The sequence below is a fragment of the Molossus molossus genome, unplaced genomic scaffold, assembly GCF_014108415.1.
Source record: "Molossus molossus isolate mMolMol1 unplaced genomic scaffold, mMolMol1.p scaffold_m16_p_23, whole genome shotgun sequence".
NCBI lineage: Eukaryota > Metazoa > Chordata > Mammalia > Chiroptera > Molossidae > Molossus > Molossus molossus.
The window spans coordinates 10,054,022-10,078,236 of NW_023425359.1; the positions used below are offsets into that span (position 1 = coordinate 10,054,022).

Here is a 24,215-nt window from a genome sequence, read left to right on the forward strand (position 1 = left end):
TGAGCGCTGAAACAGATCTGCCTTGAGTAGACCCTCAACTTCCGATCGGCCAAATGGGAAAGAAATCTGTGCACTTGGGGAGTTGTGGGTGGCTTTCAGGATATCCTCTAAACCTGTGATTTAAAGTGGGTTTATTGAGCAGACAGCAGGGGTTTTGATTATGGATTTAAGCCTGGAAAGAAGAGAGTGTGTGGAGAGGGAGTGTCGGAAGCAGCTGAAATTGTATCCAAAACGCCCTTTCTGTCCCTGGGCCAGAATATACAGCCTGGTCTCTATAGTGGTTTCTTCACTAAAAAAACAACAACAAAAAACAACAATTTATTTACTCAAAACCAAAGACATATTGGAAACAAACTTTTTTTTATATAGAGAGACAAGAATATTGTTACAAAGATGCCTCCTTGGGCAAATAGATCAAATGGTGGGAACACAGCCCATGGGGCACCTGCAATGACCTGACTTATCTCCTAGGGTACAGCTCGGACATGCAGAAGACACTGGTTTGTTTCTGAAATCAAGCCGAAGAGGAAAATAAATGCTTCATCTCACAGAATAAAAAATGTATATAATATTTATCTGAAAAAATCGAGCACTTGGTTACAGGAAAGGTTTGAGAATTTCAATGCTGTCCCCAGATTTAGCCCTTTATCACATCAATTTATTTCGGTATCTTAAGGTTAATTGTATAGATATGTCCAGGTACGACTTCATCCTATTTACATAAAGAAACATTAAAAATTCAAGCTATCCTTTGTAAAAGAATTAGAAGTTTAGTAGTTAAACAGAGCAAAAGAAAATGCATAACGCCTATTCAATTTTTTCATCAAATTTCTTCTCATCAAATTGCCCAAAGGCACATAAGCAACCAGTGACCTTTTTTAGAACTCTGTAAGTACAAGACTGCTAATGGGTTAAAAATGAGAAAATTCTATTTTTACAATGTCAAGAAACTTCTCAAGAATACGCATGTAGTCATCATAAAAAGTGGTATCTTCATAACTCAGTCAAAGATGGAAGTTCTCCCAAATGGGAAAGGCAGGTTATAAACCAGGATTGACTTCAGGGCTATTCAAAAGCTTCCATCAATTTAAACCAATAAGGTAAAAATAATAAATGGCGATTTGTTTACAAACATATAAAAGGAAGAGATGCTAAATCTCAGCAAATGGAAAAATACTAAATCTGAATTAATTTATCCAATCTACCTTAGGCCAAATGGATATTATATTAATTTCTCCTTCAAAAAGTCTTATAATATCCCTTGTGCACTGTTGGAGGGATTGCAAACTGGTGCAGCCACTATGGAAAACAATATGGATAGTCCTAAAAAAAAACTAAAAATAGATATACCATATGACCTAGCAATTCCAATTCTGGTTATTTATCCAAAGAAAATGAGAATACTAATTTGAAAAGATATACGCACCCCTATGTTCACTGCAGCATTATTTACAATAGCCAAGATATGGAAGCCACCTAGGTGTCTACTGTATAGATGAACTGATAAAGAAGAGGTGGTACATATATACGATGGAATATTATGCAGCAAGAAAACAGAATGAAGTCTTGCCATTTGCAACAACATGGATAGATCCTAGAGGGTACTATGTTAACAACAGTAAGTCAGATAGACAAAGACAAATTGCATATGATTTCACTTATGTGTGGAAGCTATAAACAAAAACAAACAGACAAAACAAAAAGACATAGACCAAAAAGAGATGATTACCAGGAGGAGGTGGGGCATGGGTGAAAAGGGAAGAGGGATATAGTCAAAAACATTGTGATAAGTTTATACCGTGACAGACGATTACTAGAATTAGTGGGGTGATCACATTGTAAGATATAAAAATGTCAAATCACTATATTACACACCTGTAACTAATATAACCAATATGAGATTGTATACCAACTATACTCAAATAAAAATTATTTTTAAAAAAGGCTTGTATTAAGTTGACCTGCTCACTGCGAGTAAGTACAGAAAACAGAAGAACCGAACATTTGCCCACGGAGTGTGGGGCTGTCTATAAGGGACTGAGCTGGCATAACCCACCGCAAAGTACTCTCGTTTCAGAAGACAACTGCTCTGTTGCAAGTCAAGGCATCTTTTTACATTCCTTACATGCTAATAATAATGGAATGAATTCTGGACAAAGAAACGCATTCCTGAGTCAGCCAGACCCCGGGTCTGATCTTATCAAGAAATTCTCACAGTCTTTTCATTTTTCCCCTTAGAATTTCGTTCAGTAAAAGTTCTTAAAATCAAAGCGAAAACTCAGACTGAATCGGAGTCACTTGAGAGTAAGCACAGGTGGGGGCGGGGGACGAGCTTCTGTCCCAGGTTCTGCGAGGCACTTTCAACTGCAGCGACAAGTCCCGTGTTCCAAGATCACAAACGTCATCGGACCCATCTCACTGAGAAGCACGGCAGAGTGACGAGCAAGGGCACGAACAGCCCGGGCGGGAAAAGCGGTGCCCGGAGCTACGCACACGCGAAGGTTTCCCACAGGCCTTTCAGCACCCTCACTGGGTCTGCTCTGACTTAAAGACACTTGTTTGCATCCTATGTCCACGAGGCTTCGGAAGCCCCGGAGCATCTCCTGACGAGGTGCTTTACAGACAGGGAGCATTTTCAGTGTGCCCCCCCCCCATCGTTTTCGGGTGCCCAACTGTGCTGTTTGTGGAGCAAGGATATCGTCCAGGATGTTCCCTGTCCACCCCAGTGGTTTGAAAAGCTATGACACAATTATTTGATATGCTAGTGGCCTGTGGCAGCGCAGTGGGGACCAACGGTACTGATATTCGAGTGTGTGTCAATGATTTGATTTGGGGGTGATCCCAGCCGTGTGGCTTGGGACGAGAGCCGGCTGCATAAGAGCTGTGGACACCCACAGACGAGTTTCATCCGAAGGCCCATCAGGTGGTCCGCAGAAGTGTTCCCATGTGCGAATCATTAAAATCAATGCTCGAGGAGAAATAAGGCACTAGGTTAATGGGAGTGGCACGGAAATCTAAAATATAGTGTCCGATTGTGTTTGCTTTCCTCCCCTCACCCCTGGGGAGAATTCCTGGGATGTCTGTGGGGGAAATGAAGCTGGAAGTCTAGTTAGCCTAGACACCGTCTAAATGAGAGGAAGACCACTTCTAGAGGGGTAGACAAGCCATCCAAGTGAAAAAGAAAGTTCTGCAGAATCGACTGTTCTCTTAGGAGACATGGGCCCAGTTATGACAGTCGGCACAGGGCGGTTTTCCTGGCTGCCACACAGGCCAGTGCTGCCTCCCGGAGACCTTGAAGAGGGGGGTCTGCTGGGCCAAGGAGGGCTCTGAAAACCCCGGGCACGGTTCCTGGGTCCACCTTTCTGATGGGGCTCAGCGGGAAATGGCAATGGTGGTCACTTCATAGAGGACACAATTCTCCTCTCCTATCACATGCAAAAGATAGTGAGAACGAAGGGCCCCCTTACACCAAGCTGACACTTGTCCCACGGCTGTGACGAATACTCCAAGAGACAACTTGAGAAGTAACAAGGAAGCAGCGGTTTCTCCTCCCTTCACCTGTACTTTGCTAACTCGACCCAGGTTGCTTTTCTTTGCCCGGGACAGAGCGTGGTATGTTTGTCTCCATGCCTCATTTTTTCTCTTTCATTCTTTTTAAATCATCATCAAAACCATCTTTACTGAGATGACTGGCTGGATGACTCCCTACTCAAACAAGGATTAGGTATTGGTAAATATTTAGAGTCTTATGGGTTGGCCATTATTGACGAAGGATTTCATTAAGAATCCCCCGGTCATTCAGGAAAACATCTGCCTTTAAAAAGACCGCTCTCTTCACTGCCTGTTTAGTACCCATAAAGCCCTGCTTGGAGACAACAGGAGAGGGAGTACTGTGACCGCTGACGACCAACAACAGCCATTCCACGCCAAGCGAACCCACTGGAAAAGTTAATGGGCTCCTCGTCACTTTATGACACACTAGAAATAAATCTCTAGAAATAGAAAAAAGTAATTAAGATGGCCTTTCTTTGCTCTGAAAACACATGTTCATGGCAGTGCTAGAGAGCAACCCTTCACACAATGTGAGTTTTATGTCACCATTTCTGATGCCTAAGTGACCCAACATCGTGATGACAGTCCCGATGCCCAGCAGGACTTCTGTGCTGCGTGGTCCTCCCCACAGGCAACTGGAAGCTGGGGATTTGTCTCCCCTAACAGGATCTCTGGGAGACCCTGGTATGATTCTATCAGGAGACCACAGAGATTATTGGAAGAAAAAGATTCTACATCATAATGCTTAGCATTTATATAGGTTCTTTTGATTTCAAAACAAGTTATAAATATTTCCTACCATAACAACATCTTCGCGAGGTAGGTGAGTATTTACTGTCCCTACATTACCAATAGGAGCCCGAGGCCAAGGAGAGAGTCGGGACCAACATGAAGACTGGGAACCCTGAGGCCGCCGGCTCTGGGCTCTGAGCTCTGAGCAACAGTCTCTGTTAATATAGGGTTATACATTGTACAGCTATAAAACAACACACAGTGACGTTATAGAATAATAATCCAATAGTTTTGTTTCTTAGTAAAATATGTGAAGCACAGTATTTAAATTGCATTTCTCTGAAAAGCATTTGGTATATTAAATAGCAGAAGGTATATTAAACAGCTCTATAAACATTTGCTGGCATACTCTTAACAGCATAATGATTCTAAAGAATCTCAGATCCACGAGGCATAGAGATCTTTCCTTTATACTTCCATAAACTAAACAAAAATGTGAAAAACTACTTTATTCTCTAAAAGGCAGACTTGATCGCTTGCTGCATATTAGCAGGTGGTTACATAATTGTTCTGAGCTTGAGAGAAAGGATACGTATTGCTGGCTATGGTTTTAAAGTATCAACTCGGGAGAGAAAAGATGCAGTTGAAAAGGTGAAAACTAAACACCGATTTCCATTTTGTGTCCATTCTGAGGAATCGGTACACTTTCAAAGGACATCATACTTGGAACTGGTTTGAGGACACTGTCCTAAGAACATATTGTGAGAAGGGAAAATGATTCAAAATAAAATCTATGGTATTAGAATAAAATTAACAAGGAGGCAAAAGGTATGTATCAAGAGGACTGAAGGGTGACATGATTTCCCGGGTCCCGGAGATGATTCACAGGATCAATGCCTGGTTTGATCTCTTGTCCAGGTGAAATCCTCCTTCTCCTCTGTAAGTCAGCAGTTCTCCAAACAGTAAGAGCTTACCTCATGCAAAGCTTCCTAAGAACTGCCCACGTGGGTCAGCAGAAAGTGTCCTAAAACTACAAAGGAAGAGGCATCCAAGTCTTAAAATTTGTATGCAAACGTAAAAACGAACTTTCAAGCCGAAATGACATTCTCCGTCAGAAGTAACAAATACAAAAGTCTCAAATTGAGTGTACACGCTGCTAAGATAGGGTGACATATTACATGGCGTTCAGAGATTATTTTTGATAAGTGTGCTTTTTCCCTAAAAAAAAAGACATTGCGTGAGTTTTCTCTCCTTAAGTCCTTTATATAGAGATCGGAAATACTAGCGGTCTGGTCCGTGAGTTCGCTCGTGTTATACACTTGGGGTCCTTTCCACTCGCCCTGTGTGTGGCAGTTTTGTGTGGGGGTCAGAGTCTGGGCAGGCTGGAGCAGTTTGGCTGTTTGGTCGGCTGCAGGCTTCTGGCGTAGGGTGAGTACCAGTCCCTCTCGAACACATCTTTCAGTTGCTTGATGATGCTTGTGTGGTTCCCCACATCTGCCTGGCTGATGACAAGGCCCGTGCCCGCATTCTGGATGAAATCATTCCCCACCCAGTCAAAATTCCCTGCGAACAAACAAAGGAAATACTGGTGAGAGGATCCACTGGGGACTATTCCGCACACAGGGAAATGCACTGTAGTTTCTATGAAAAAATAAAAAATAAACACCCAGGGATGACGACGACAGGGAGACTAAATTGTGTTGACAGCTCAGGAAAAAAAAAAAAAAATTCCCAGAAGTCTTACATATGGCAGATTAATATTTGCATGTTATTTTGACGTTTTCTTCAGCTTTGCTCGACTTGAAACTCAAAACAAGGAATCCGCTGTTCTTTTTGTAAATGTTATTTCTTATTGACATTCACAAGACACACTAAATACAGCAACATTTAAAATACACGGGAATGCACTTTAAAATCCTGTGAATAATTACTACCTCTCAAAGAGATGACATCTAATCCATATGGACAAACGAGGATTCTAATTACAGTGCTCAGAAGCCTTCGCATCAAAGACAATGCTGAAGCCAGAGGAGGAGGACTCGTTCCGATCTGAGTACGAAAAACACTTTGCTTGGGCTGAAATCAGTTCCCAGTCTCCGGATGCTCAGCCCAGAAACAGGGGCAGGGGCTAGGACAGTGGGCTCCCCACTGTGCACGTCTGGTGTTAGAAAGTGTATTCCCTTGCTAAGGCAGCTGGAATAATGGACCACAGGTTGGGTGGCTTGAACAACAGAAATCTATTGTCTCAGTCTGGAGGTTGAAAGTCCAAGATGTGGGTGGGGCTGGCCCTTCCAGGGCTGTGAGGGAAGCTCATTGCAGGCCTCTCCCCTGGGCTTGTCAATGACCAATGACCTGTCTTCCCACTGTCTTCCCTCTGGGCGTGTCTGTGTCCAAATTATAAGGACACCAGTCAACTTGGATTAGGGCCCACCCTACTGACCTCCTTTTAACTTGACTTCCTCTGTATAGACCCCATCTCCAAATAAAGTCTTATTCTTAGGCACTAGGGTCAGGACATCAATCTGATTGTATTAAATCTTTTTTTGGAGTTGAAAGGGGAAAGAAATTTCTCACTCTGGCTACATAAGTCAGGAAAGGAGCATTTTGTTGTCATGAGAGAGGCATAGACATTTATCTATTGGGAAATAAGGAAGCCATACCCCCAAAAGGATGTGGACAAAAATATGATTAGGATCTTGGAGCCTGGCAGGGAAGAGCTAGGGATGAGGTTGGGATCGGGGACCCAGAGGGTAGAGGAACAGTCGCTCATTAAGCACCTACTATGTGGAAGGCACCGCGCTTATTATTATACACATGATCTCATATGGCGTCGGATTAAGGCCCGCTTCACAGAGGAGAGTGAGGCTAAAGGAGAATCAAGCTGCCTGTCACGTGGCTAATCAGTGGTGGCCCCCGGCGGCCAGCCCCATACACCACCTGCAGTACCGCACACAAGGCACATTCTCCCTAAGGAAGACTCAGCTGTGTCCAGATTACCACCAGCCCAGGTCTGGCCCCTGCTCTCCCCCGGCTCAGAGCTGTGTCCCTCCGGGAGTGGAGGCGTGTGAAGGGCGGAACCGGGCATCGCTGCGGGAGTATTTGCTGGGCGAGACGCCCCCACACCCCGTGGCTCTGTCTTCCACATGGCACCCTGGGGTGCTGGCAGTGACTCCTTGTCTCTCTCATTTTACGCAACTTTATTTCTCAGGGCCACCCCCAGGCCTAAGTCACATATTCTCCGCAGAAAGAAGGGACTCTGCTTTCTCTCTCCTCCTTCTCACCCCCACCCCCCAAAACACTACAAGGCGCTGTCAACAGCTTCATGATAGCTGTAACGTTGGATGAATCTCACTGCGATGAGGGAGACGTCTACCAAGTGGCTCCTAGTATCATGTCGGGGTCTCTGCACAGACACGCCCTGCGCTGCTGCTGTGTCCCCGGCGGTGCGCTCTCGGACGCGGGGCACACTCGGCGGCTGGCTCTGTGCGCATGCTCATGCCAGGTCAGCCGGCCTGACCTCTAACTGGGGACTGGCTACTGCAGGTGGAGAGATATTGTGAAGCCTGCCGGCAGGCGGCATCTACCTCTCATTCCGTAAACAAAAGGCTCCTTGCCTCTCACCGCTTTTGCATGAGACACTCAAGTCTCATCCCTGCAGCTAAGAGCCAGGCGCTGGGGCAAGGGCAGGACATTTTATCTCGGAGACATGGTCTCATTCAGCCTTCACGGCCATGCTTCGGGGGTTCTGCTAGTGCCATTGTACTGATGAGGAAACCAAGGCACAAAAAGGCGACGTCATCTATCCAAGGTGGGAGTGAAAAAGTACCCAGGCAGGTTCAAAGCCAGTCTGACCCCATGGCCCACATTTAGCTTCCGTTCCATGTCGCCTCTGATCCCACGGGCATGCCTTGTGCTCACTGTGCGTGTCACCCTGGACTTCAACATCAGCCCCACGGGTGGGGCAGCCCCACAGTGAGAACTCTGCCCCCTCACCTGCTGACCACAGTCTCTGAAGGAAGCACAGACATGTGCTGTGGGGTAGCACAGGAAGGGAAAACATGATGGGGGAAAAGGACGAGATTCGGAAGCCTTAGTCTGTGAAATTCAGCTGTTCTCTTCAGTACAATAGATGAAGTAAAAATCCTGTCCCTCTATTGATTCTCAAAAGCTTTGAGCCCAGCCAGTGTGGCTCAGTAGATTTAGTGAGGTCCTATGGACTGTGAGGTCCTGGTTCGATTCCCAGTTAGGACACAGGTCTGGGTTGCAGGCTCCATCCCCAGTGCGGGGTGGGGGGGAGGCAGCGGATCAATGTTTCTCCCTCACATTGACATTTCTCTCTCTCCCTTCCTCTCTAAAATGTCAGTAAAAACATACTTAAAAAAAAAGCTTTGATTAGGTTCCTCTCAGGAATTATAGCCGTAGGCTGTGTTCACGGGCCCCAGGGGCATTCTATGCCCAGGTGATCCTATTTCCTTCACTTCTTCCCAGGGGTTTGGCTGAACATGGGAACCCAGGCCAGGCTTCAGCAGCCCTCCAGCTGGGATGGCTTAATCCCGCTCTTTTTGAGACGGCCACTTCAGTTCCAGGATGTGTCTAGGCCCCGGACACCAGAACTGGGGTGCCAGCCTCAGGGGCACCATGGGGATGCGCAGATGAGCTCACTAGGAAGCAGACGGGCCTCGTGAGCTTTCCGGTGCCTTCAGCCTCCCCACCCCCGCCCTCCAATAATTCGAACCGCCTTCCGGATGTGTTTGCCAAGCTCGACTCAGATATACTCTGGAGAATTAAAAATTAGAGAGACAATAACTGTTGGGGATTCTTCTGTAAGTTTTGTGAAACTTGAATAGAGCTATAATTCTATGCGTGGTCTAGTGTGGATTTTTCTTAATTCAGAATTCTCAGTGGGTGCCTGAGTGATGACTTATGAGCTTTCCAGAACATGCTGGTAATTATTTAAATTATCAGTGAATTCTTCCTCTTGATGCCCTTTAAATATTTTTATACTAGAACTATTCTTCACTCGAGGGAATGAATGTTTTGCTAAAATGCTATGTGTAAAATAAACTCAATTAAAATGTATTAACATAACAGAGCCCAGAAATAGACGTGCATAAATATAGTTGGCTGATCTTGACAAAGAAGCAAAAATAATACAATGAGCAAAGATAGTTTTTTCAAAAAAAACGGTGCTGGGAGGACAGGGTATCTGCATGCAAAAAACGAATCTAGACACAGACCTTACTCCCTTCACAAAAATTAACCCTGAGTGGATCATAGACCCAAATGTAAAATATAAAACTATAGGACTCCTAGAGAAAATCTCGATGACCTGGGGTTTGGGGAAGAATTTTCTGATACAATACCAAAGGCACAGTTCATGAAAGAAATAATTGATAAGCTGAACGTCATTAAAATTAATTTTTTTTTTTTTTTTTTGCTCTGTGAAAGACACTGCCAAGAAAAGGAAATGATAAGCCACATGTTGGAAGAAAATACTTGCAAAAGACGTGCCTGCTAACTGACTGATCCAAAATCACAAAGAATGCCTATAACTGAACAATAAAAAAGTGAAAAACCCAATTAAAAAGATGGGCCAAAGACTTTAAAAGACACCTCACCAAAGAACATATACAGATGGCAAATAAATCTATGAAAAGATGCTCCACCCCATATGTCATCAGGGAAATGCAAATAAAAACAACAGCGAGTGGCCACTACACACCTATGAGGATGGCCAAAATCCAGAACACCAACACCAACACCAAAATCCAGAACACGGACAACACCACCAAAATCCAGAACACGGACAACACCACCAAAATCCAGAACACGGACAACACCATCAAAATCCAGAACACTGACAACACCAAATGCTGGTGAGGATGTGGAGCAACTGACGTTCTCGCTCACTGCTGGTGGGAATGCAACATGGTGCAGCCTCTGAGGAAGCAGTTTGGGAGTGTCTTACAAAACTAAACATGCTTTTTTTTTTTTCTTTATTGAATTTAGAGAGAGAGGTAGGGAGAGGGAGAGAGAAATAGAAACATCGATGAGAGAGAACATCAATTGGCCGCCTCCTGCATGCTCCTCACTGGGGATCGGGCCCACAACCTGGGCATGTACCCTGACTGGGAATTGAACCAGCGACCTCTTGGTGCATGGGTCGACGCTCAACCAGTGAGCCACACCGGCCGTGCCTAAACACACTCTCACCATTTGATTCAACAATCATACTTCTTGATATAAAACCTGTACATGAATGTTTACAGCAGCTTTAGTCATAATTGCCAAAACTTGAAAGCAAACAAGATATCCCTTCAGGAGGTGAATGGATAAACGGTGGTACATCCAGACAATAGAACAGTATTCAGCACTAAGAAATGAGCTCTCATTAAAAATCATGAAGGAAACTTAAGTCCATATTACTAAGTGAAAGAAGCCAATCTGAAAAGGCTACATAGCATATGATTCCAACTATCTGATATTTTGGAAAAGACAAAACTATGGAGATAGTAAAAAGATCAGTGGTTACCAGGAGTCGGGCGGAGGGTTGAGTAGGTGGAGCACGGAGGGTGGTTAGGTCAGTGAAAATACTCTAATACTAGAATGATGGATGACCTCACCTACGTCTCATGATTTGCATATGTTATGCTACTGAATCCTCATCCAATGAAGTAGAAGCTATTATTAGCCCGATTTTACAGATGAGAAAACTGAGGTTTAGCGAGCTTAATTGTCTAAAGTTAGTCATTTGAAAAATGGCAGGGGTGGGATTACTGCTGGCACTGAGCCCCGATGACGTCTGCCTCCGCTGCTCACGACAGGCTGGCTGTGTACTGTGAGTGAGGAAGGCACATGGTGTGTGTTCCTTCAGGCACCAGGGCTCCCATTTGATGAGCCAGTCACTGCCTCACCTAAAAACTGAGGCAAAGGGACCAAATAATTCCTGCAAAACATTGATGAAAAATCATCTCACGTGGGCTCTTGGTAGGCGAGACGGCCACGGAGGAGACGCTCTGTTGAAGACTCTTTGCCCTCACCCTCCTGTTTCCTGACCCCCAGGATCCCTACTCCCCCAAGCACTGGCAGGAGCTGCCGAGGTTCCTCTACTTTACCGTGGACCCCTAACCTGCATGATCCCCCACAGAGCCTCGCGCCCCGACACCCACCAATGTAAGCAGCTCCATCCGTCACCATGTACTTGTTGCGATTTAATCTAGGGAAGGTGAGATTCTTCAGTTCTTTTGTAGCACAAGCATTCTCTCTTTCAAGATCAAAAAATTTCTGTAAGACAGAAACAAAGACATATATAAAGCAGGTGAATAGAGAACATTTTTGGTCTTATTCAAGAGAACAGAAGGGTTTATTATTCAAATATCAACAATAGACCTCATATTGGGTTATTGAAACCACCATCTTGTCACTTCATGTAGATGAAGCTATTTTTGTTCTCAAATGTGTATAGGCAACAATAGAGAAAATGAGCACACTCAACTCATATAATGAACACTTTTAAGGTACAAAATGAACACAAAATTCCTTCTTTCAGTGGGGCGAGGGCCAGAGGTTTGTTTAATTCTCATTGTCTTACCCGTCAGGGAGCCCTCCCTGGCTTTGCAGTCGGCCGCAGGGTGCTCTCTGTCAAGCCTGGCAGAGAGCGGAATGGTATTCTCTGTGCTGCATACATTGGGCGCAGCAGCAGGCATGTCAATGACTAGCTGCTTGAACTGGGGATTTGCAAAGGTCAAAAGAGATTTTGCCAAAGGAACAGATACTGTGCATTTGAACACCTAGGTCTACTGTGGCTCTTATAATAGACACACACACACACACACACACACCTTCAAACCACAAATGCTGAATTTCAACTATGTGACCCAAAAAACCAGCATTCCAGATCACCTCATGCCAGGGATGGGGGCATTCTAAGAGGGGGCTGAAACAGAAGGGGATGGGCCTATGCCTCAGGAATCTCTTGAAATTGGTAAATGCTTGGATGAGGCTTGAACTGACTGTTCCCAGGACCCCATGCCTGAGCCCACAGGGCGGCACCATCAAAGGAGGGGGGCTCAAGTCTCTGCCACAGTGGAAAACGTAGAGCGTTCTCAGAACTGCCTGGTACCTTTCTGGAATGTCTTACGGCTGTGGCAGAATCATGTGTGCTTGAGAGAAAAACGAAATGATACTAGGGATGAAAGTGCCATTTAGAGTTTTAAAACTGTAGGTGTTCAAATTTGGTGTGGGGAAATAATGGACTGGCCTCTCCTCTCCCCAGGGTGAAAAGGGGGCTATTACGTAGGTCATCACTAAGATCCTTTTCGGCTTTGAACATTTTATTCTGATTTTTTTATAGACCCATTAAAATCAATGGTACACAGGCCAAAATCTGCTACCCAAGAACTGCGCGTTGCCCATCACAGAAGGCCATCCTCCCAGGGCCATGTTACCATGGTTATAGATCACCTCACTTCCTCGGTTCCTGTTGTCTGCAAAATCGGTGTCATTGGAGGGTTCACACAGAGCCTCTGCAGACTCTTCAAACTGATTCGACAACCCGAGACTGCTCCTAAGTCAAAGGTGAGGTCACATCAGCAATGAGGCTCCCACCACTCGGGAACAGCCTAGTTACCTTGCTTGGACAGTCCCTCACAACGCATGCCCACACTCTTAACTACTTCCTTTTGAGGAAGCTATTGTAGATTCGAAAATGATTTAAAAAAAATTTTTTTTCCTTTATTGATTTGAGAGAGAGAGGATGGGAGAGGGAGAGATAGAAACATTGATGAGAGAACATTGATTGGCCGCCTCCTGCACGCCCATAACTGGGGATCAGGCCCATAACCTGGGCATGTGCCCTGACCAGGAATCAAACCAGTGACCTCTGGGTGCTTGGGTCGATGCTCAACCAGTGAGCCACACCAGCTGGACTCAAAAAATGATTTTAGAAAGAATAAGATATACTCTCTCATTTAAGTCGGAGATGGCATCACAGCTTGAGGCTTTACTGAGAACCCAGTTACTCTAGAAAATCAAAAATCACCCCAAAGAGGGGAAACAGCTTTATCTGGAAGACTACCATGACAGTAGAAATTATATTGTGTTCGCTGACACACGATCAGACACTGAATATGCTGTGACAGCAAAGAAGTTTCAAAGTGATTTAATTGATTAAAAAAGAAAAACCCAGCTGACTGGGACAACTTGGTGAGTTACAGCATCTTTCCAGGGGCCCCCTTGTGGATAAAAACCACAAAGCAAGCCCTGGACAGTTTGGCTCAGCGGTTAGAGCATCGGCCTGCGGACCAGAGAGACCCGGGTTCGGTTCCCGCTAAGGGCATGTACCTCGGTTGCAGTTTGTCCCCGGCCCTGGTTGGTCGTGCGGGTGGCAGCCACTCGATGTGTCCCTTTCACGTCGATGTTTCTCTCTCTCTCTCTCTCTCTCCCTCCCACTCTGTCTGAATAAAGATGGAAAAAAGTCCTCCAGTGAGGATAAAAAAACAAAAACAAAAATCAAAAAACAAAAAAACCCCACAGAGCAAGGGGTGGACGCCCACTCTTCTGAGGACACAGATGTCCCGCCTGATCCCAGCCCATGGGCCTTATCAGTGCCCCAAGGCTCCTGCAGACACGCTTCTGCGAAGTTCCAACACCCGCTCTGCCCGGAACAGCACCTCACCCGTGTTCCAGATGTTGGAGCCACAAGCTTCTTCCCGCCTAGGCTTACCCCGACGCTTAGAAATGCATGGCCCGCCTTCCACAGAGACCGGGGTCTCTGCGTTATAAAATGTCCAACAGTGAGCTATGAACATTTACTCGAGTACTACGACTATCCGTGTCCGGAAGATGAAGCTGAGTAGGTGCTGTAGAGGTTAAATGATGGGTTCTACTCTCCTGGTTATTTCTGGCGAGTCGTACATGGGAGGCCTCGGTGGCAGGTGTGCTGTGGGTCGGGAAGCGGTCGGTGGGCAGGGACCACCGAGTTGGCCCGAGCGGAAGTGGAGGAAGGAGATGGGAGCAAATGAGCCACGTGCCATACACCCCCTGTGCTCTTTTCTCTGCTTGTATGGTTCCGTCTTTTTATTTTCTGTGTTCTGATGCCTTGACATCCGGGGCCTCACCGAGCCTGGAGGGACTGCTCCGCCCAGGGCTGGCCAATTCCTGGAGAGAGTCGGCATCTCGCCTGTGAGTGCACCTTTCATCTGCCAACCAACCCATCCGGAGCCCACTCCGGACCACTGTCCACCTGCCCTGCTCACTGCTCTGCCTCCCGGATGGCCCTGGAGCGTCTCCGGATGGCCCTCCGTGGATGCCATGCCCCCTTCTCTTGAGATCTGCAAGTGTGACAAAGTTATCTTTTCAATGGCTGTCATCTCCTGACTAATATGAAAGCTCTGTTCTGAAACACTGCCGTGCCTGGTAAGTCGGACTGGTGCTGCTTGGGCTGCAGGCATACTGGACGTCCATGGGCGCAGCTTCACCTGGCAGGCTCTCCCCCACCGTGCCCTTCTCCAGCCCCCCCCCCCCCCCGAAAGTGGCTACAGTAAGAAGTCGTTGGAGGAGACAGAAGAGCTCAGGGCAAGACTTGCTGCTTCGCAAGCAGATATGAGAGAGAACACACAGGCCAGAAATGTGCTATTTCAACGGGATGGAAAAGCTGATCGTGCCTAGAACTCAGCAGTAGAAAATAAGTTTGAAAAGTCCTTTCAGTGACCAAAACCAGTTAAGCCTCAGTCCGGCAGCGAATTGGTATAATCTTCACACCCAAGTCTGACCACCTGAATGAAGCCACCACATGAAGGAGAAAGAGGGAGAGAGAGGGGCGGAGAGGCAGAGGTACACGGACGAGGCAGCAGTCACTCAATTTCAGGAGCGTGGACGGCAGGAACATTGGCTGGGGCTCCTGCTTCATGACAGGAGCAAAGAGATCAGAAGCCTACTAAGCTTCTGAGAAATGACATGGCCACCATGAGCTGGGACCGAATATTCCCTTAACTGTTTACACCTGGAAACAACCTGCACCCTTGATTCGAATGAGCAGGAGGAGGGACCCGCGACTGTTGGACCAGTGGCTGCTGGGGGTCTCCCCACCCTCCCTTTCTGTTCTTGTCCTGTCCTGGTCATGTGGGAAGGAGGTCACTGTAAGCTGGGTTTGGGGCTTTTGGGGGTTGTCGTTGTTTTTAGTTTCTGTGTCACTGAGTGACAAGGTGTCACATCCAGACCGGACGCATCAACTCAGAGCTGTGCGGGGACTGTGAGGGGCCGATGGGTCTCTAGGTGGGAAGAGAGGAAGTGGGCAATGGGTGCCCCACATTTCAGACTGACGATTCACAAACCTCCTCTTGTCTCCTTGGGAACACAGCTGTCTGTCTGAGCACACTGAGCCACCCCCACGCCCCACCCCCGAGCTCACGCATGGTCGGGTGATTCCTGGGCACAGGCATGAAGTCTAAAGGCATGTTCACCACCAAACCCATAAATGCCTCCATGCAGTCCTCTGCTCTCTCTCGTGTTTAGCTTGTGGTAGTGGGGTTCAGGAGTCTTGGAAGCCATGTGTCCGAGTTGATGGCAGCTCCTGTGGCGCTGGGTCCCTGCCCACTGCACGGAGCCCAGCTGCACCACCCAGGAGAGGCCGGGCACAGGGGCTCCGTGCGCCCATTTGCTGAATGGCTGCGGTGAGGCCTGGGCCAGAGGGTGAGTGGGCACAGGTCAGGTGAGGCACGAAGAGGAAGAGGGTTGCAGGCAGAGGGCACAGCATGGGGGTGCTACAGGCGAGGACCCGAGGACAAAGTCGTGCTGGACTCTAGCACATTCAGAGCATTTCATAGTCTTGCCCCATCAAGGGTGCAGAGTTAGATGAGCATGTGGCCCCAGGGACCAGGAGCAAGTGCAGGAACCTGAGCCAGGGGGACTTGAAGGCTGGGCCGTGTGGTGCATGTCCCAGTGTTCTGTTGGTCACAGTCTTACAAATAAGAATAGTAGGTGGAGAAGGTCATTCGAAGACAATGAAGAGGAGGCAACGGACAGGGTGTGCGGAGGTGAGACTGTGAGGGCACCGGGACTCGTGGGTTCCAGCCTCCTTTGTGGGAGTGTAATTGTTTTGAAAAATCACCTGCCCTCCCTTTGAAAGTGGTCCTCACTACCGAAGATCGTTCTTCCCGTTCTTATCGGAAGTTTCTGTGCATGTGTGTGCTTACCGCTTTCACGGGTGTGCAGAGGGAAGAAACTCTTTTAGCAAAGGGAACACAATACTTACAACTTTCAAACTGCAGTTGGCTATTTCAGTGCAAATAGCTTTAAGAGATGAAATGAAGTTAAATGTAAGGGGGTCCGTTTCCTTCCAAAAGCTTATGAGGAGTCGAACTTGAACTCTTCTTAGAACTAATGCTTCTCTTATTTTCCCATCCAAGTCTGGCCAGTAAGCCCTGTGGAAATAATATCCATATGGAAAAAAATGAAGAAAGCAAGTTAGTTTTGGAAAATAAATTTACTGGACTTCAGAGTACATTGATATTAATCTGACCATTACTTTGTTCTATAATATATACACGACCTTGTAGGATATGTTGAAAAATATACGAGCCTCCTGGGTTAGGGCATCAAGAGACAATGCTTTATGGAGACCTGCCCCTGCCTAAAATGAGGTCTCCCACAACCAGCCTCAGGCTGTGTGGGCAGAGGGCACGGACAGACTGACCACTACCACGTGGCACCCTCTGCTTCCAACCCTGCCTGTGCTCCAAGGATCAGCCTCTCAACAGAGTTCCAGTTAGCTTGAGCAACCCCCTCTCCCCAAATACCTCTCAAACCTCTCTCTTTGGTAACTGTCCCCAAAATGAGCTTCTGCTCTGGTTATCAAGCTTTCTACACTCTTACTTCCAGACTGTCCTCTTCCCTCCTGAGCATGTCTCTCCCTCCCCACTCCCCCCGCTCTGGGGCCTGGGAATCCTCCATCAGGCAAAGTTTTCCCTGCAGGATCAGCCTCTCCCTTGAATCCTTAACCTTTTGCGTTCACTGAGTTCTGACTCTTCCCCGGGACCGCAGCTCCTCTAAAGTTACCCGAAGGCCATGCCCTTGGCCCTCTGCAAGTGTTCTCTGTTATTCATTCCTTCCCGAAAATCTCTTCAACTTCCTGTGATTTTTGTCTTTCATTTTATTGGAGCGATGTTCACATTCACTTGTGTATGTTGAACCATCCTTGCATCTCAGGGATAGATCCCACTTGGTCAGGGCATATAATCCTCTTAATGTGTTCTTGAACCCAATTTGCTAATATTTTGTTGAAAATTCTTATACCTATATTCACCAAGGTCTATGGATTTCTTTCCTTATCGTATCCTTACCTGTCTTTGCTATCAAGCTAATGCTTGCCTCACAGAATGTGTTTGGAAGTGTTTCCCCCTCCTCGATATGTTGGAAGAGTTTGAGGAGGACTGGTGTTAATTTTTCGTTAAATGTTTAATAGAATTCTCCAGTGAAGCCATCTGATCCTGAAGTTTTCTGTGTTAGGAGTTTTTAGATTACTGATTAAATCTCTTTACTTGTTATTGGTCTGTTCAGCTTTTCTATTTCTTCCTGATACAGTCTTGGTAGGTTATGTAATTTGTTGGACTACGATTATTCTATGATTCCATCATCTATCCATTGCTGACTGCAGAGGACGGAAGTCTCTTACAATCACTGTATTGTCTATTTCTCTCTTAAGATCTGCTATTAATTACTTAATATATTGTTGGCAGTGTGTATACTTATGACTGTTATATCGTCTTGAGGTACTGACCTCCATTATCATTATATAATGACCTTGTCTCTTGTTACCTTTTTTGGCTTGGTGTCTATTTTGTCTGATGTAAGTATGGTTATACCTGTCTTCTTTTCACTTGCATTTGTTTGGACTATCATCTTCCACCCTTTTACTTTGAGCCCGTGTGTCTTTAGAACTGAACTATTAACAAATTTCTCCAGGATGATTTAAAGACAAGTAACCAGTCTGACTTTTAAAGTAAAATTTATATTCATAGAATTTAATTAACCTGGATGTTTGAACTATTTCTTATGTCCCTGATAACTTTTCACTTAGAAAGCTAAAGGCATTGTAAGTTTTGAAATTACAAAGTATAATACAAAATGCTCTTTGAATAATAACTGAAATGGTAGATTAATAACAACAATGCAAAATTTCAGGTGAGTTTCCAGTTCTTTAATATTCTTCTAGTTTTCTCTAACTTTTATATTTTATAATCACCATACTAATCCTTCCCCCATTTGCCATGAAGGATCTTAATTTTGTTTGTGGAAATTTATGGAATGAAGGTTTTGTTAATCATGAGAAATCACCATCCAATCCTAACACAACCTTGACAATATTCTTCTGAATAATAATAAAAGCAGGCAAAACCTATCTGTTATGTTTCAGAATCTTCCCAAAGTGAAGCTGAAGTCTAAAACTTAATCTAAAACCAAATAAACTATGAATGGGAGAAACATAAAAAAGAGAAATAGAAAAGATGTGGAAAAAAATCTATGAATCCATCAAAAGCTATCCAATATTTTTAAAGTAAGTGTCCTACTAATGTGCATCTTAAAATGCTTTTCAACTGTCATTAGGAGTAATTCCTTTCTGGTGAAATATTCCTTTTGCAGTCCCCCAGTCATTTGCATAAAGAAGTTGCACATTATGCACACCTGACGTTGGTAACATGAAAACTATTCAAGCGATATAGGGCACACTTAATCATTTAACTTCAGTAAAAGGTTGTTTTGAAATTGTAATTTTCCAAATTAAAAATGATCTCAAGTTGTACTCCCAGAAATGTGCACTTTGAACACATTTCCTGGATTAAATGTATTCCTCAAAACATGTACAAGCACATGAATCTCTGCATTCCCAACAAGGACACAAAAGAGGCGTGGATGCCCCTGGATTTATCCCCAGTCTTCCCACACTCAAACAATGAGGACGTACCGACAAAGCTCTCCATTTTTTAAGATGCCTCTTCCTCATCCAGAGAGGCAGATTGACTGAAAACATACACATTTTAAGTTTCCTTCTCCTTTAAATTGAGCTGTTAAGAAAATGTAGCATTTGATGAAGACTAACGTGAATACAACAGAGTGACGCACCCTTTAAGGAAAATCTTGCCAGGCCTACCCAGTTGCAGTATGTCCTTCGGATACATCTCAGCTAATAATTTTCAAAAATTTTTTTTCAAATAATTTTTATTTTATTTTATTTGTATTGATTTTTAGAGAGAGGAAGGGAGAGGGAAAGAAAGAGAAACATGGATGAGAGAGAACATCGACTGGCCGCCTCCTGCATGCCCCCCACTGGGGATCGGGCCCACAACCTGGGCATGTGCCCTGACTGGGAATTGAACCGGCGACCTCTTGGTGCATGGGTCAATGCTCAATAATTGAGCCACACAGGCTGGGCTATTTGATTTTTCATTGATTTTATTTTTCAAATAATTTTCAAGTTGAAAACAACCCAATCTTCATTCATAAGTTGTTTTTATGCCTCTAAATGTGAACTACTGAGATACTTCTGTAGAGTGAGACCCTGAGTCCTTAAAAAGGACTGTGGGAAGGATGCATCATGGGAAAACTGCAAAGGCACACCCAGCTGATTTGAATGATGTGTGACTAAACATGACCCGAGAGCATCTCAGTGTCCAGGCTGTTTTCTCCAGGGGTCCCCAGTGTCGTGCCTGGTCCCGTCACTGACCTTTTGGTGCTGGTGCTGGAGATGGGCAGGTAGTCCATGACCGCGATGTAGACGTACTTCTTGGCATCATCTATCACGCTGTAGATAGCATCTATGTCAAAGCTTCTGTTTTTAGGGCAAAAGAGTTTGGGAGAATTCTGTGAAGACACAAACCCCCAAATTTCAGAGTATTAACTTCTGTCATCTGGGAGTTTCTCTTTTTTTGAAAACCTACTTTCCAGTTCTTTATGAGATAAGACAAATGCATTTTCAATCCTATCGAAGTTGAGGCATGTGGACATCCAAGTGTGGTGGGATCGGTCTCAAGTCTGTCCTTTAAGTCTGTTTTAGGAGGAAATTCTTGCTTTCCACGCACATACCTCTGATTTTTGGAGGAATGCTCCAGCTCTAGACTTATGTGACCCTGGCGTACATCCCTGTCGCACACAGCTGTTCTGTCCCCAGGCACTGCCAGATGACCCTATGTACACACAGCAAGTGATGTACCCTAGTAGTCATTTAATCTGAAAGGCGATGTGGCTATAAAAATGTTCAAGACGATCTGAAAAGCTTGTCCCCCCCCAATCTTTCATCAAGTCAGAGGAGTATTGATTGTTGACAAAGGGTCATCAATAATTCTAGAGGAAACACAGAGAGTTATTAAGATGCCCACATTCATCAGGAGAGACAGGGAAGATAGATATTCTGAAAGACTTAAGCAAAATGAAAAAGAGGCAAGTTATAATTGAGGTCTTTTTCTCCTCTTGTTCAAAGTGGTTTCCATCTTTAAAATGATGTAGGTGTTTTGTATGTATGGTCAGGTGGCTCAGTTGGTTGGAGCATCGACCACACACCAAAAGGTTTGGGTTCAATTCCCGGTCAGGGAACAAACCTAGGTTGTGGGTTCGATCCCAAGTTGGGGCCAACCAATAGATGTTTCTATCTCTCCCTTCCTCTCTCTCTAAAATCAATGAAAACATATCCTTGGGTGAGGATTAATGAAAATAAAATAAAATAAAATAAAATAAAATAAAATAAAATAAAATAAAATAAAATAAAATAAGGGTATGGTGTGTTCAGACCCTAATGGCTATAGAAAAGGAAAGGTGTACTTTGGTTTTCTCGTTGTTTTCCACTGGGAAGGATTCCTTAGAGACAGAAAGTAGATTAGTAGGTGACAGGGGCTGAGGAACAGAGAAAATGGAGAGTGATTGCTGATGCGTGTGGTGTTTTTCTCCGTGTAGATGAAAATATTCTAAGATTTGAGGGTGGATATGATTGCATAACTCCGTGTCTATACTAGAACCCACTAATTATATACTTTCAAAGGATGAATTTCATGGCATGTAAGTTATCTCCCAACAACATTTTCAAAAATGCAATTAGCAACATATAGTAGAGGTTCTAAAGAGGAATATAATATGTATTTTTCACAGCACACCAAGTTCTATTTAATGCCTGCCCTCACTCAATAAATATATCTCAGTACACACAACTGATGGGTGAATGACCCAAACAATAAACAACAAGAAATGAAATCTGTGTGGCACCCAGATCGATAACAACAGACCTTGAACTAACTACTTACTCTTTATCTTGAAAAGCAAATTTATAATCGCAAAGAAATCTATAAGTTAGGACAAAAACGGCCAAGTATGGCTTCCATCTTCTCATTTCAATGAGAAATGTAAGAGAATTGGGATTATCTGGCTCTAAACTACTGGAGATCTCATGGTTAAATCTGACCTCTTAGTGTTCCATGGAAAAAAAAAATCCATATTTGTACCATATATTGAAATGTATATTTAACCATGCTAAGGTTTTAATCATTTAAAATCTAATTTTGGAAATGGTAATTCAGAAGGTCTTCAAAGATATTTTTTGTGCGCTAACTTAGTTGGGACTGTCAGCTTACAAACATATACCATTTTAAGATATCTTACAACAAATATTTCGAATCTAAGTAAATCTATCTTGGCATTTGTTTGGCATGTATTACTCAGAAAACTGTATGCATGCTGGAACTTTTGATTGATATTACCACTAATGAAATTGATCCAACATTTACTGTAGCTTTTAGGGAGCCCAGAGTGAGGTACCAGGAACACTAATAATAAAGGGGGCACAGTACATGACCTTGAGAACCTTATAAAACAATGACAATCAATAAAGAAGTGGTTATAAAAATATGAGAGACACTATAATAGAGGTGAGATCAAGGAGCTTTGGGGAAATGATATGAATTCCAACAGTGGAGGTTTTTCACTTTATTTTACACCTGTAAGATTTTATATATCTGAAGAAATGATATCCAATTAATATCTGTTTAATCGAAATTTAAAGGCAGGTTTGATAGTAATAGGAAATAGAAAATAAGTTACAATAATGAAACAAATAAAAAGATAAAGTAAAGGCATTTCGTAGTTTAAAAGACTATCCCTAAAGGAACGTTTCACAACCCAACATATTTTGTGGTGAACTATTTAATAAAAAGCAGTTTGTAAATTTGCCCTGGGTGGATTTTGTTAAAGGCCTGAGCTCTTTCTCTGTGGTAGGTGTTAAATTTGGGACCAAGAGAGGAGAACCCCCTCCCTTTTTTAAAGATCACAATTTAAAATATATTTTTATTGATTTTTTAGAGAGAAAGGGAGGGAGAGATAGAAACATCAATGGGAGAGAGAAACATCAATCGGCTGCCTCCTGCACGCCCCCTACTGGGGATCGAGCCCACAACCTGGGCATGTGCCCTGACCGGGAATCAAACAGGGACCTCTCAGTCCATGGGACCATGCTCCATCCACTGAGCCACACCTGCTGGGAAAGGGTCACAATTTAAATTTCCACAATAACCACATTTGCTTATCTCTAAGATTCAAACCATAGATTCGAAATCCAGCAACTATCTGAAATTGGCCCATAATTTGTTATTTCTTGTTGCTTCTTGTCTGTTCCACTGGGCTAGGTTGAGTGAGTGTCCCCTGGGGTGTCCTGTCACCCCGTTGCCATGTGGAGTAAGGGTTCCTTGGCAAATTTCCTATTATGGCTCATCTACAAGTTGACAAGCATATGGGGACTTCTTGTTTTATAGGGTTGTCTTGAGAGAAAATGAAACTGAACATATGAAGTAATTTTCTTAGTAAAATGTGCTGTACAATAACCTACTCACTCCTGCATTCTTGACCTCCACACACACTCCCAAAAAGGTTTTTAAACCTTTTATAGATTTGTTTTTTTTTTATCCTCACCCGAGGACATTTTCCCATTTTTGTTCAGATAGAGCGGGAGGGAGAGAGAGGAAGAGAGAGAGAGAGAAACATTGATGTGAAGGGACACATCAAGTGACTGCCACCCGCACGACCAACCAGGGCCGGGGACAAACTGCAACCGAGGTACTTGCCCTTAGTGGGAACCGAACCAGGGTCTCTCGGGACCGCAGGCCGACGCTCCAACCGCTGAGCCAAACCGGCCAGGGTAAACCTTTTATAGTTTTTATCCTGCTATTCACATTATTGTGAATTTGTTCTTTAAGACAACTCCAATTTCCTCTTTTCTTTCTATTGCTACATTTTTAAATTTTCAGACTGTGCTTTTATTTTATTTTATTTTATTGTTTTTTGCATTGAGGCATTTTATTTGGCTGTAGGTATTACACCTCTAGAAAAAGCCCAGGACTTTCCCTCCTGTGTGTTTTCATCTGGCTTCTTCGTGGTTCATGATGCCCACTGAGACGGGCAGTACTGATGGGACAGGAGCAGGGGCCTCTGCCATTTTTCTGCATCTTCGAGTGGCACATGAAACCTGGGGCTGATCACTGCATACCTGTTAGCCTGCTCATGAGGGTCACAGTCATTGTCCTAGCTCTGATCAATGATTTCAAATTCGCGGTTAGAAAGGATGATGATTTTGCAGCACGGCCCGGTAAGAACCTGACATCTCCCTCTCTTTTCGGCATGACTGATGCTCCTGAGAGCGTCAGCCAGGACATTTCATGCACACCATGATGGGGACACCTAGAGATGTCAGAAAAGCGTGCTTTCACTTTAATAGGCAAAAGGGCTACAGTTCACTCTTCAGTGAATGCTCTTCAGTGACATAAAGTTGTTAGCACAAAAGTATTGATAGCAGTCAGTGGAGAAATAGCTGTGGTACATTGGGAGTGTGTTTAGAGAAGCTTTTTTTTTTTTTTTTTTTATCCTCACCCGAGGACATTTTTCGATATTTTGTTCAGATA

At 44.4% G+C, this 24,215-nt stretch overlaps 1 protein-coding gene across 1 annotated transcript in view; it reads right to left on the reverse strand.

Annotated features, from left to right (window-relative positions):
* Window positions 1-4,471: 4,471 nt before the first annotated feature.
* PLD5 (phospholipase D family member 5) overlaps window positions 4,472-24,215 on the reverse strand; it is a 265,792-nt gene continuing 246,048 nt past the window's right edge. The window contains exons 7-10 of the mRNA XM_036277523.1: window positions 20,006-20,142; window positions 16,538-16,706; window positions 11,454-11,568; window positions 4,472-5,847 (exon numbers count right to left, since the gene is read on the reverse strand). Of these exons, the coding sequence (XP_036133416.1) occupies window positions 5,651-5,847; window positions 11,454-11,568; window positions 16,538-16,706; window positions 20,006-20,142 (618 nt within the window). The 3' untranslated portion in view covers window positions 4,472-5,650. The remainder of the gene's footprint in view (window positions 5,848-11,453; window positions 11,569-16,537; window positions 16,707-20,005; window positions 20,143-24,215) is intronic.